Source organism: Schistocerca nitens, chromosome 5 (genome assembly GCF_023898315.1).
Source record: "Schistocerca nitens isolate TAMUIC-IGC-003100 chromosome 5, iqSchNite1.1, whole genome shotgun sequence".
NCBI classification, from domain to species: domain Eukaryota; kingdom Metazoa; phylum Arthropoda; class Insecta; order Orthoptera; family Acrididae; genus Schistocerca; species Schistocerca nitens.
In genome coordinates this window covers 632838205-632853095 of record NC_064618.1, presented here as the reverse complement: position 1 = coordinate 632853095, position 14891 = coordinate 632838205, and the positions used below count along the sequence as shown (strand labels likewise).

The 14891-nt window shown below is 42.7% G+C and overlaps 1 protein-coding gene across 1 annotated transcript in view; it reads right to left on the bottom strand.

Annotated features, from left to right (window-relative positions):
• The window catches only part of LOC126260631 (venom allergen 3-like), a 178901-nt gene that overhangs the window by 31875 nt on the left and 132135 nt on the right, over positions 1-14891 (bottom strand). Inside the window, exon 2 of the mRNA XM_049957970.1 lies at positions 6085-6196. Within this exon, the coding sequence (XP_049813927.1) occupies positions 6085-6196 (112 nt within the window). The remainder of the gene's footprint in view (positions 1-6084; positions 6197-14891) is intronic.

Genomic DNA, 14891 nt, shown 5'->3' with positions numbered 1-14891 from the left:
ACTTGAGCTGCTGGCTTTAATATGTGTGAACCCACAGAATCATTATCTGATGGCTCAGTGGCTCTAAGCACTATGGGACCTAACATCTGAGGTCATCAGTCCCCTAGAACTTAGAACTACTTAAACCTAACTAACCTAAGGACATCACACACATCCATGCCCGAGGTAGGATTCGAGCCTGTGACCGTAGCAGTCGCGCGGATCGGGACTGAAGCGCCTAGAACCGCTCGGACACATCGGGCGACGGATCATGATCAGAATTGGAGCTTACAATCATTAAGCAATCACCCAGTCTGTGTAGTTCAGATAATGCTAGTTGGCCAGTAAGCACTAAATCTAAACGTAGTAGTATTGACAGTGTTCCAATGGCATGGTCAAAGAAAGTTCTGTCAAATTTGAACTATAATGTGGGGACAGTCCATCTAGCATAGGGGCACTGAGTAAGAAAATAGAACAGGGAAAGTCTGATCTCAGTTCAAATATAGAAAGTGTACAAAATGGCACTGAGCACTATGGGACTTAATATCTGTGGTCATCAGTCCTCTAGAACTTAGAACTACTTAAACCTAACTAACCTAAGGACATCACACACGTCCATGCCCGAGGCAGGATTCGAACCTGCGACCGTAGCGGTCGCTCGGTTCCAGACTGTAGCGCCTAGAACCGCACGGCCACTCCAGCCGGCGACGTTGAACTGAATCATTTTTATTAAATTATTCATGTATCTAGTATTTTATATTTGTGTTTATTAATTTGTTGTTATAGCCAATGCGTAGACTATTGGAACGCAGGATCACAGCAACAGATTATTATTTGCAGCGAGTTAGATGCTGGACACGAAAAGAAACTCGTGAGGACAGAAATTAATTTCTTATCAGCAAATCAGGCTACTACTTTGATGGGTGGTCCATGGTTTAATTTAGGAACAACCAAGTGTTTTGCAAATGACAGAAAATGCCATCCAGTTGATTTTCTTGTTAGAGGAATGTCCGAAGAGGCAAAAATTAAGTTCGCTAACACATCCTGAGGACAATGCACAATTACGGGCAAATTTAATGAGTGCTTCATTTACTGCCTATGAGGTGTATGAGAGTTATTTCCTGAACGAATTCTGGAGTGAAGCGAAACACACGCGAGTTCAGAATGAGTTGCTAAATGAACCAAATTTCAGACACGGAAATGCGTCGATGCGGGATTTTTGTCTCTCAAACCAGTGTGTCACCATTCTGGCTTTGTGTCACGGTAAGCTTGCGGGTAGAGGCCACAGTGTCGGAGAAGGCATCAAACGAACTGTTGCAGGTGGTCCGCAGTATTCATTTAATTTACAGCTCTCGTAGTGCCTTCTACTACTATCTCAGGTCGTACGGAAGCCCTAGTGAATGCTCTACATATCATAATACTGCCTCCACTGCCCTGCTACCTCGGCAGAGTGCACGTGTCGAGCAGACGTGAATGACGCAGTATCCGGACACAGCCATCCAACTGGTGTAACAAGAAGCACTACCGATTCCACAAGGCGACACGTTTCTGTTGATCCAGTGTCCTCACTGAAATCGTAACTGACTGTTCATTACGTCAGTATGGGTACATGTAGGAGCTGTCTGCCGTGGAGCATGCTTACGTCTCCACGTCTTACATCTGCATACATCCTCCGCAACCTACGGTACGGTGCATGGCAGAAGATACGCTGTACCCCTACTAGTCAGTACCTTTCTCTGTTCCATTCGCAAATAGAACGAGGGACAAACGGTCTGTATGCCTCCGTACGAGTCCTAATCTCTCTAGCCTGACAGTCATTGTCTTTAGGCGAAATGAACGTTGGCGGCAGTAGAATCTCTCTGCAGTCAGCCTCAACTGCCTGTTCTGTAAATTTTCTCAGTAGCGCTCCTCGAAAAGAACGTCGCCTACCCTTCAGGCATTCCTATTTGAGTTCCCCAAACTTCTCCGTAATATTTGCGTGTTGTTCCAACCAATTGCGAACGCAGCATGTCATTCTCAATGGAGAGAAGTCTTCCGAAGTAAGAGTGATTTCAGGTGTTCCGCAGCGGAGTGTCGTAGGACCGTTGCTATTCACAATATACATAAATGACCTTGTGGATGACATCCGAAGTTCACTGAGGCTTTTTGCGGATGATGCTGTGGTATATCGAGAGGTTGTAACAATGGAAAATTGTACTGAAATGCAGGAGGATCTGCAGCGAATTGACGCATGGTGCAGGGAATGGCAATTGAATCTCAATGTAGGCAAGTGTAATGTGCTGCGAATACATAAAAAGATAGATCCCTTATCATTTAGCTACAAAATAGCAGGTCAGGAACTGGAAGCAATTAATTCCATAAATTATCTGGGAGTACGCATTAGGAGTGATTTAAAATGGAATGATCATATAAAGTTGATCGTCGGTAAAGCAGATGCCAGACTGAGATTCATTGGAAGAATCCTAAGGAAATGCAATCCGAAAAGAAAGGAAGTAGATTACAGTAGGCTTGTTCGCCCACTGCTTGAATACTGCTCAGCAGTGTGGGATCCGTAGCAGATAGGGTTGATAGAAGAGATAGAGAAGATCCAACGGAGAGCAGCGCGCTTCGTTACAGGATCATTTAGTAACCGCGAAAGCGTTACGCAGATGATAGATGAACTCCAGTGGAAGACTTTGCAGGAGAGACGCTCAGTATCTCGGTACGGGCTTTTGTTGAAGTTTCGAGAACATACCTTCACCGAGGAGTCAAGCAGTATATTGCTCCCTCCTACGTATATCTCGCGAAGAGACCATGAGGATAAAATGAGAGAGATTAGAGCCCACACAGAGGCATACTGGCAATCTTTCATTCCACGAACAATACGAGACTGGAATAGAAGGGAGAACCGATAGAGGTGCTCACAGTACCCTCCGCCACACACCGTCAGGTGGCTTGCAGAGTATTAATGTACATGTAGATGTAGATGTAGATCTAGCGACCCGCCTCTAAAATTCTTCGATGTCTCCCTTTAATTTGACTTGGTTTGGATCCAAAACATTCGAGTAATACACAACAATGACTCACAATAGTGTCCTATCTGAGCTCTCCTTTACAGATGGACTCCACTTCCCTAAAATTCTTCCAATAAAACAAAGTTGAACATTCGCCTTCCCTACTACATCCTCATTCTATTTCGTATTGCTTTACATCGTTACACATGGGTATTTAATCAACGTGACTGTGTCAAGCAGCACTCTACTATGTAATCCGCCACGACAGCTGAGTGGCTGCCGGCACGGTAGCTCAGCGTGTTCGGTCAGAGGGTTAGCTCCCTCTGTAATAAAAAAAACTGAGGTAATGGATGAACAATGACTTGAACAAGCGTCATGGGACGTCCGCTTCGAACAAATAGAACGAACAATAACGAACAAAATGAGATCAACAAAAAAAAGTGGTCAGCGCGACGGACTGCCATGCCAAGGGACCCGGTTTCAATTCCCGGCCGGGTCGGAGATTTTTCTCGTTCAGGGACTGGTTGTTGTGTTGTCCTAATCATCATCATCTCATCCCCATCGACACGCAAGTTGCCGAAGTGGCGTCAACTCAAAAGACTTGCACTCTTCTTTAACAGTCCGCAGTGCGGCACCATGTCAAAGGCTTTACGGAAATCTAGGAATATATTATCCGCCTGTTGCTCTTCAATCGTGGTTCACAGGATCTCATCTGAGAAAAGGGCAAGATGAGTTCTACACTGCCAATGCTTTTTAAAACAGTGCTGATTTGTGGACAGAAGCTCATCCCTCTCAAGGAAATTTGTTATATCTGAACTGGCAATACGTTTAAGGTTTCTGCAGCACCTGTCGCATTGTCTGATGAGGCGCGTATGTCCAACACCCTGTCGCTTACTCACGCCTTCATCGGCCTTCAACAACAGGTGGTACCAACAGTAGCACACCACAGCTGACCAGCTTCGTCGAAGTGCTCGATCCCAAGCGCCAGGCTGTAACCAACTGCCCTTTGGCGGAGTAGCTCGTATCAATGGACCTACCCATTTGCGGCCCACGTCGCCGCTAGAATGATTTCCCATTCGTCTCCGCTCCGCTTATTTACTTTCCTTAATCACCAGGCGGAGTTCAGTCTCACATTGGTTAGTGGTCACCATATCTGACTAAAGAAATTTCCGACTTTCGCTGCACTGGGACACTAAAATAACTCACTGGCGACATATGAAAATTTGCCTGAACGAAATTCTAACCCAGATTTCCCTCTTCATACGAGCGCTCCCCTTAATTGCTTAGGCTAAATGAGCACATCTCTCATGCTACCCAAACCTCCATATGCCGCACAGTACGAAGTAGTGTCCCCTGTTTATTATTCCTCCTTGCTCGCAGCCCTACTGTATTACCGCAAAAGGTGACATTATTGTGCATCTCCAATGAAAGATCAATATGCCATTGGGCCCGTATATTATAGGGGTATGGTGTCTGATCTTTACAACTATGGTCACAATAATTTGGCTGATCAGTGTATTGTGTATGACGATAGTAAAAGATATGGGTAAAATGCTACAAGCTTGACTTCATTGCTGTGATTCGCTGCATCAATCAGTCTTTTGTATCATATGTAAATTAAAGGTGGAGAGGGGAGAAAGGAAAGGAAAGGGAAGGGGTTACTGATATCAGCTGCATCAGGGCATTACATAGATTAGTGGTGAGGAGTGAAAAATGTATGCCAAACCGGGTTTCGAACCCAGTACCTCCTGCTTGCTAGACTGATGCGTTAATCACCTGGGGACACAGTGTTGATCGCAGCTGTGCGGACTATCTCGGCACGCCTCCAGCAGACCCACACTCCCATCGAGCGTCACCTATCCACAGCTCCTGTCCATTTCCTCCACGCTCCCTACTCTGAGATTCCCGCAACAGGTCGGACATACTTATGAATCCGCACTGAAGGAGGTGGATCCATTGTCCATTTAGGCGAATCAATTATATGAGACATGTCTGAAAGAACGGACACCATGCATTCATATAGCCAGTTATATGTCGGTGGATGGTTGCGTCTTGTTCAATATTCGTAAATAGTTTATTATATAAAATACTCATAACACACCAAAATATTTCACCATTAAAATCAACGTAACATTTTTCGAGGCACTCCCCCCCCCCCCTGAGACCCTGCACCCCATCCTCGCCTCTCTTCCTCCCACGTCCCTCCCACCCAGGCTCACTTCGGCGATCCCCCCCCCCCATCTCCCCCCCCCCTCTCTTCCCCTTCCTCCCTTCTTCCTCATTTCCTAGCACCTGGAAGATCCTCCGTTTTGATCATCATCTGTGTGCCACATCAGTGTAGTGTTTGGTGCTGTGTGCTGTTCTCCTGTGCGTAGAGAGGTGTGATTTTAATTGTGTGCTGGGCTTGTACTTTGTGTTACTGTCAGTGATTGTTATGTGCTATCCCATCCGTCGATACTTTTATGCTCCGGTCATACTGTGCCTTGTGTTCTTTTAATTGTCCCAGTGTGTGGTTTTTTGTGTTCGCTACTTTTTTACGGTTTTTATCTCCATTTTACAGTCGCCCCTTTTTGTCTATTATCTTCTGTAACGTTCTTCCTTTTTTATATCTATGTACACCATTTTTCTCCTTTATGTTATTTTTAAATGTCTTCTATTGTTTGCTCTATGTCTTTCGGCTGAAGAGCAGCGCATATGCTGTTGGCAGCCCGCCCCGATGGGGAACTGAAATACAATAAAGAAAAAAAAATCGAGGCACATTAACTCTAAATCTCCTCTTCCGTTTGTCTAGTACAAATATTTATTTTAACATAGATTCAACGTATGGTATTGGCATTATTTTCCTAAATGCCGCTTTTCTCTGTTATCCGAATTGTTACATACAATTCGTACCCTGTTTAAATAAAACGGTTCATGCGGCTGCCCCCTTCGGAGGTTCGAGTCCTGCCTTCGGCCATCGGTGTGTGTGTGTGTTGTCCTTAGTGTAAGTTAGTTTCAGTTAGAGTAAGTTGTCCGTAAGCCTACGGACCGATGACCTCAGCAGTTTGGTCCCATAAGGACCTACCACAATTTAGTTAAAGAAGTATATATACGTAAGTGCGATGGAGCTCACCTGGTAGATACACAGCGTGTGATCGCTGCAGATGTCGCAGTAGCTACTGTCGCACTCTGTGCCTGGCAGCAAAGCGACGAGCAGAAAACTCGCTACAGCTGCTGCACGGATCCTGCAACACAAGATCGTTAGCTTAACATTGGCTTTTACAGGAGAGCAATTCAAGTGCACTGTTCTCCTATCCTATTTTGCATTAAGTACAAGAACATTCGGATAACAATGCAGATAGCAGCAGCAGGAGGGCCTACTAAACGGGCGTCTGATAAGAAGGAACGTAAAAGAGATGGATGTGTACTCGAATTCCTCAGTGCTGAACTAAATACACCAATGCAAATGTGTGAAGCAGGGTTCTGCGTTTCAATAATGGTGAAAAGTATGTCACGAAAAGCCACAGATCGGTTGAACCTGCTGAAGTGTCATCCTACATAATGAACACCTCCTCGATCAACTCATCTGTGATGATAAGAAGGTTACGACAAACGAATTGTGTACGTAGCTAAATGTTAGTCTTATGCCTTTGACAAGACGTTATATGTTCGAAATGGGTCTTGCTGATACTTATGTGACACAATAACTAAATAAATCATAAAATGGAAACGGAAGCTGTTGTTTACAATATATTCGAGGGTAAGTCAGAAAGTAAAAGTACTTTTGCCATTTCTCGCCGTGGGGCTTGCTAGTACCCAGCGCTGAAGTATTGTCGTCTGCAACAATTCTATACAACTTGTCACTCTTATTTCCGAATTAGTCGTTGTATTGTAGCAGACCGTGAAACGTGGCAGCTCCATTGTCGATCTGCACCAAGGAGGAAATGAGCGCAGTGATTCGCCTTTTGTTTGCGGAAGGTGTTAAATTTACGAAAATCATTTGTCGAACGCAAGTGCAGTATGGTGACTGCTGTTTATCGCGAAGCAAAATGTACGAACGGATAGAGAGCTTCACACGGACAAGAGCTTCTCTATGTGATGAGCAAATATCGGGCAGCCCGTCGACGTCAACAACTGAGGACAATTTGGAAGTCGTTGAGGGTGTGGTGATGGAAACCAGACAAATCACAGTGGACAAAATTGTCAATACTTTACATATGGTTCAGTGTATTCCATCTTACAGGACAGGCTAAATTTTCGTAAAATATGTGCAAGTTGGGTACCGGAAAAATTGTCAGCGCAACGTAACGTGTAAAGGATGGACATCACTCGTAAACATTTTTCCTTTTATCATTGCAAGGGAGATCGTTTCTGTGGACGAAACGTGGGTGCATCAACACGAAACAGAAAGTAAAGCTGCGAGCGGGGTTTGAAAACACCCATCATCACCAGCAGTTTAGAAATTTAAATGTCAACCAACAGCTGGTAAGATTATGCTAACACTATTCTGGAATGTGGAAGGTGTGGAACCGTTCATTTCACCCCAAGAGCAAAACTGTAAACAGTGAGAGCTATTGTGATGTGTTGCGGACTAAACTGAAACCTGCAACCAGATTCAAATGGTGCCATCCAGCAGTGAGATAAACGAACTGACGAAATAATAAAGGAGTTCGGAATCGAATTGTCGGAACATCCACCAAGCAATCCAGACCTGGCTCCAAGCGATTTCCATATGTTCTATATGTTTGGACGATTGACGCTCAGAGGAAGGAGATTTGCAACCAATGCAGAAATCATTGATGCAGTGCAAAATTGGTTAAATGTTCAACAAAAAAAAATTTTCAGACGAAATCAAAAAAGTTGTGAAACGGTGAAGAAAGTGCAGTGAAGTGCAGGGAGGCTAAGTAGAAAAATAATATATGTTTCAGTTTTATATGATAAAATAAATATTCTTTTTCTCAAAAGTCTCTCTACTTTTTGATTTCTGCTCCTACAAATCATCAAGTGGATTACGGTGGCAGCTCCGCGAAGCTGTTCGCAGATGATGTTGTTGTCGATTGCCACACCAGAAGACTGTAGCGAAATGCAGTAAAACCTAAACACGGTCTACAACTGGTGTGCAGACTGAGGGTGGACTATGACAATATTCCGAATAAATTGGCGAAGAGTTCAAATGTTGCAATGTGATTGAATTCCTACGGGACCAAACTGCTGAGGTCATCGGTCCCTAGACTAACAAACGACTTAAACTAACTTATGCTAAGAACAACACAGACACCCATGGACTGAAACCTCCGTCGGGAGGGGCCGCGCAATCCGTGACATGGCGCCTCTAACCGCTCGGCTGCTCCGCGCGGCACTGGCGAACACATGCAACAACTGTTGATGATGCCATTTGCGATCAGTTACTGGAAACACTAATGAAGGTGAAATAACTAGGAGTAACTGTTCGGGGCGCAATGAAGTAGAATGACTTTTCATAACTAACTGTAGGGAAAGCAGATTCCTGGCACGGATTCTTTGGAACCATCTTAAGGGAATGCAATTCATCCACGAAATAGTAGGCTTTTAAAATACATATTCCAAGGAGTCTTGACTATTCCTTTCACTATGGGACCCTCATAACGTTCTACGAATACGGGAGATAGAGAAGATGCCATGAAGAGTGGCGTGTTTCGTCACTGGATCATTTGGTAAGGTCGAGAGCGTTACGAAAAATGGTTCAAATAGCTCTGAGCACTATGGGACATCTAAGGTCATCGGTCCCCTAGAACTTAGAACTACTTAAACCTAGCTAACCTAAGGACATCACACACATCCATGCCCAAGGCAGGATTCAAACCTGCGACCGTAGCGGTCGCGCGGTTCTAGACTGAAGCGCCTAGAACCGCTCGGCCACAGCGGGCGGCAGAGCGATACGAGGATGCTCAACACTTCCGTAGGTAGATGCAGCAAGAGAGACGTTAACTGTTAAAATTCAGAGCAGTTACAAGAATAGGCAACATGTTACTTCCTCTATGATAAGATCCACGAAATGAGCAAGACGAGAAGAGCAGAGATACTAGAGTCCATACAGAAGTTTACTGACTGTCAATCTTTTCATGCACACTCACTGGAACAGAGAAGAGGATAAAAGATAGTGATCTCCTTCGCCACAAACCGTAAAGTGGTGGAGATGTAGGTGTAGGTATAGGGAGAGGGTAACCAGGAAAAATTAATGGCAGCCAAAATGTACACGGCACCACGAGGCGGAACCATTTCATGCTGCACACGTCTCTTGTTGACCGGGTATTTCAGCAGAATGTTTCCGGAAAATTGCGGCGACAAACATCTTTAAAGAACCAAAAGTGAAAGAATGAAGATTGATGTCTAACGTCCCGTCGAAGAGTAGATTATCAGAGACGGGGGCACAGAAAGAGGTAAACATGTGCTGAGCTAGCGAGTTAATAGCAATGGCTCCTTCATTCTTAAGATGTGCAACCAATTTCATTTCTCGCATGAAAGGAATACAGCTCAATATTAAACATAATGAACATGAGTCATGCTTCATGAAAAACTCCGCTGTACAGAGAACATCGTTAACTGAAATTCTATTTCAATTTTCATTTTGTAAGGGATGGAAAACCATCTGAAAATATGCAGGAATTGAACACACATCCATACGAGTACATCTTTGTACCAATAAAATTTCATAAACATTTGGAACAGCCCAAAGCTGCATCTTACAGTTTTTCGGTTCTATGTCTAATGTGAAAATACCAGAAATGAGAGAATACAGTTACTCAGGCATCCCGCTATCGTAGTATAACTGTACATTCGTCTGATTCTATTTAAATTGTTTTCTTCACAAATTTTCTGGCAAATACTAGGTCTACAACTTTGCTTCCGCCGTTTTTTCTCGAAGTTCGGGGCTTTATTGTGAAAAACGTACAAAAAAATTATGATTCATATTATTGCTCATCGCTGGCCACTACATTCTTCCATCTTTCGGATAGCATACGAATCCCATGGCGAAAGAACTGGACGACTTTTCTGGGGATCCATGAATTGATTCAATTTTGCACTTGCTCAAATGATAGGAAGTGCTGGTCAGCCAGACTGTATGCCACTGATCGAAAAAGGTGGTAGTCAGAGAGAACAATGTATGGAGAATACGACGGGAGGGATAGGACTTCTCATTTCAACGTGTCCATATATATTTTGACGGGTTTTTCGACACGGGTTCGAGCACTGACCTGCAGCAAAATCACCTTCACGTGTCTATCGCTGTATTGTGGCAGTTTGTGTTTCAATGCTGGGCTGAAACGCATCAATTGCTTTCGATAATGATGTCCTGTGACTATCTTCGTCTGTTTCAGTAGCTACGAAAACGTTCTGCCTTCCACCGCCATGCCGGTCTTCGACATCAAAATCACCGTTCTTAAGGCGTTGAAAACATTCTCTGCACGTTCTTGCACTAATAGTTCCCTCACCATTGGTCTTACGCAGCATTTTAAGAGCCACAGGCGGAGATTTCTTCATGTTAAAGCAGAAAATTAAAACTTGCCGCAAATGGCGAGAATGAGTACATAAGTTGACGTACTTAATCGAGAATAACCTTATGATGTAATCACAAATCGACTAATATTTTTATGGCATTGTGTTTACAGATGCCTAAGCTTATTGTATTACACCTATGACCAACCACCCGAACCCCAATTGCCGCTACTGCCTAATACTTGTACACTTACATCTAAAAATACAACCCTACGCAGACGATTGGAGGGGGCATCTGAAGCAGGGGTAATTGAGAATACACCAGAAGATGGCACAGTTATCTATCCAACGACTAGGCACTTCAGCGTATCGTGTGGAGAGTGTAAGCTCATTATACAAAGCATTAGCCACATTCTTAAAGGGGGACCATCATGAAATTTACCGAAACGTCAATTTCCGATTTAACTCATGGACAATAAGTTCCGTAAGATTCGGTAATGATACCACATCCAAAGTGCCTGAAAAATAATGAAATGTGTGAAGCGAGCTTCCTGCCAAGCCCACTTTTGAAGCAACACTTCAGAACTAGCTCGGTGAACAACGATTCCGTTGATTACTTTCAAGCAAACTTGTACGGGATACGTCTAGAGTTTATGATATATAATCTTTGATCAGTCGATATGAAGGGCAAAGAGTTCGAAGATGGAAAGGACACTGGTGGCCAGAACTGACTAACAGAGAAGATTATAGACATTCTTCAAGTGTATTATGGCAAGGCTACAGACAGAACCTATCTTGTGTAAGTGACATAAAAAGTGCAATGTAGACTATACATTTCCACGTGCTGTCAACATATGAATATCCCATTGTGTCACATACGCTGGTGTAAATATCTACTGGCTAAGAGGGGTAACAACACCTATATTCACAAGAAGACGCTTTCAAATTATATCCTGGATGTTGTCAAGCACACTATCAAGTTATTGGCCAATTTCTAACTTATAAAAAAGCGTGTTCATGGCAAAACCCAGAATTTAAATTAGTCTCTAAATTCACTTCCATAGAAAAGATGCTCTGAAACCACATTTTCATCGGCTGCAGTTGTTAGAATGGCAACTTATGATGCAGTTATAGGGAGTATGAAGGCATTAGAGAGAATGGGCTTTAAGGTACAAGACTTAACTCAAGATATCTTGAGAGAAATAGATTTACAGCGCGTCTCTGCAGCTGAAAAATCAATTGAAGACCTGATAAAGAAAGGAAGGCAGAAAACAAGAAACCAGAAGAGGAGCCTTGAATGGAAAGAGAACACTAAGAACAAATCTGGGACTTTTAGAGGAGGCGATATAAGGAAAAACTTTAGGTTGAACTTCCTGAAAAACACATTTCTTAAAGTTTATGTATCGTTTTTTCAGAATCTATGAAGGATAGAATTATGAAATTTTGTACATTTAATTGTATAAACCCCATAAGTGTTATCTGAATATTTTGAAATTATGAGTGTAAGCCGAGATATGGGGCAAAGTGCTTGGAATTTTGCATGAATTTTATATTGTACTTACAGAAGTATAATTGAAAAATTATTAAAATCCTCCTATTCCATATACTCAAAAAATGTAATGGGCGAAGCTTACTAGCCTATGTACAAAGAGACTAAACAGAGAAAAATTTAAAGAAGTCTCTTGAATAGGTTCTGAGACGAAGGCACTTATATTGTTGTTGTTGTGGTCTTCAGTCCTGAGACTGGTTTGGTGCAGCTCTCCATGCTACTCTATCCTGTGCAAGCTTCTTCATCTCCCAGTACCTACTGCAACCTACATCCTTCTGAATCTGCTTAGTGTATTCATCTCTTGGTCTCCCCCTACGATTTTTACCCTCCACGCTGCCCTCCAATACTAAATTGGTGATCCCTTGATGCCTCAGAACATGTCCTACCAACCGATCCCTTCTTCTGGTCAAGTTGAGCCACAAACTCCTCTTCTCCCCAATCCTATTCAGTACCTCCTCATTAGTTATGTGACCTACCCATCTAATCTTCAGCATTCTTCTGTAGCACCACATTTCGAAAGCTTCTATTCTCTTCTTGTCCAAACTATTTACCGTCCATGTTTCACTTCCATACATGGCTACACTCCATACAAATACTTTCAGAAATGACTTCCTGACACTTAAATCTATATTCGATGTTAACAAATTTCTCTTCTTCAGAAACGCTTTCCTTGCCATTGCCAGTCTACATTTTATATCCTCTCTACTTCTACCATCATCAGTTATTTTGCTCCCCAAATAGCAAAACTCCTTTACTACTTTAAGTGTCTCATTTCCTAATCTAATACCCTCAACATCACCCGACTTAATTCGACTACATTCCATTATCCTCGTTTTGCTTTTGTTGATGTTCATCTTATATCCTCCCTTCAAGACGCCATCCATTCCGCTCAACTACTCTTCCAGCACTTATATTATTTTTTGAAAATACAATTTTTTAAATTCCATAAAAAGTTAAAGGTATATAATCGGGGAAGTTACAGTAAATGTGTTAATTTCATGTAAGGCATGGTACAAAATTACATTGCCGTATCTTCAGAATGTCAGAAAGCAAGGGGAAACTACAGCCGTAATTTTTCCTGAGGACATGTAGCTCTACTGTATGGTTAAATGATGATGGCGTCTTCTTGGGTAAAATATTCCGTAGGTAAAACAGTCCCCAATCGGATCTCCGGGCGGGGATTACTCAGGAGGATATCGTCGTCAGGAGAAACAAAAACTGACTTCCTACGGATCGGAGCGTGGAATGTTAGATCGCTTAATAAATTGGTCAGGTGGATTAGAAAATTTAAAAAGGGAACGGATAGGCTAAAGTTAGATATAGTGACGATTAGTGAAGTTCGGTGGCTGGAAGAACAGAACTTCTGGCCAGGCGAATACACGGTTATAACTACAAAGTCAAATAGGGGTAATGGAGGGGGGGCGGGGGGAAGGGAGTTTAATATCTAATAAGAAAATAGGAATGCGTTTAAAATACTATACACATCATAGTGAACGCATTATCGTAGCCTTGATAGACATGAAGCCCACGTCTATCACAGTAGTACAAGTTTACACGCCAACTAGGTCCGCAGATGATGAAGAGATGTGTGCTGAGGTAAAAGACATTATTCAGGTAGTTAAAGGGGACGAAAATTTAACTATGATGGGGGACTGGAATTCGATAGTAGGAAACGGAAGAGAAGGAAAGCAGTAGGTGAATAAGGACTGGGAGAAAGGAATGAAAGAAGAAGCCGCCTGGTAGAGCTCTACACAGAGCATAATTTAATAACCGCTAACACTTGGTTTAGGAATTATAAAAGAGAGTTGTATACGTGGAAGAGACCTCAGGCACCAGTCGGTTTCAGATTGATTATGTGATGGATAGACAGAGATTTAGGAAACAGATTTTAGATTGTAAGATATTCCCAGTAGCAGATGAGGAACCTGACCAGTGTTTATTGGTTATGAACTGTAGATTAAAACTGAAGGAATTGGAACAAGACAGGAAATTAAGGAGATGGGACGTGGATAAGTTGAAAGAAGCAGAGGTTGTTGAGAGATTCAAAGGGAGCATCAGGCAACGGTTGACTAGAAAAGGGGAAAGTAATACAGTAAAAGACGAACGGGTACCTTTAAGAGATGAAATAGTGAAGGCAGCGAGGGTCAAATAGGTAAAAAGACAAGGCCTAGTTGGAATCCGTGGATAATGCGAAAGATATTGAACTTAACTAACAAAAGGTGAAAATTTAAAAATGTAGCAAATGAAGCAGGCGAAAGGGAATACAAACGCCTCAAAAATGAGTTGGACAAGAGGTGCAAAATTCCTAAGCAGGAATGTCTAGAGGACTAATGTAAGTATTTAGAAGCATATTTCAATAATTGAAAGTTAAATACTGCCTAGAGGAAGATTAAAGAGGCTTTGGGGAAGAGAGGAGCAGTTGTGTGAATATCAAAAGCTCAGACGATAAAACAGTCCTAAGCAAAAAGGGGAAGCTGAAGGTGAAAGCAATATCATAGAATGGGAAGTGGACGTAGATGAAGATGAGATAGGAGATAATGATACTGCGAAAAGAATTTGACAAAGCACTGAAAGATCTAAGTCGGAACAACGCCCTGAGGGTAGACAACATTCCGTCAGAACTACTCATAGCCTTGGGAGAGCCAGCCAAGATACAACTCTTCCATCTGGTGTGTAAGATGTATGAGGCAGTGAAATATCCTCAAACTTAAAGAAGAATGTGGTAATTCCAAATCCAAAGAAAGAAGTCGCTGACAGGTGTGAAAATTACCGAACTGTCAGTTTAATAATTCATGGTTGCAAGGTGCTAATACGATTTACTTGAAAAATGGAAAAACTGGTAGAAGCAGACCTCAGGGAAGATCAGTTTGAATTACGGAGAAATGTAGGAATACGCGAGGCAATACTGACCATAC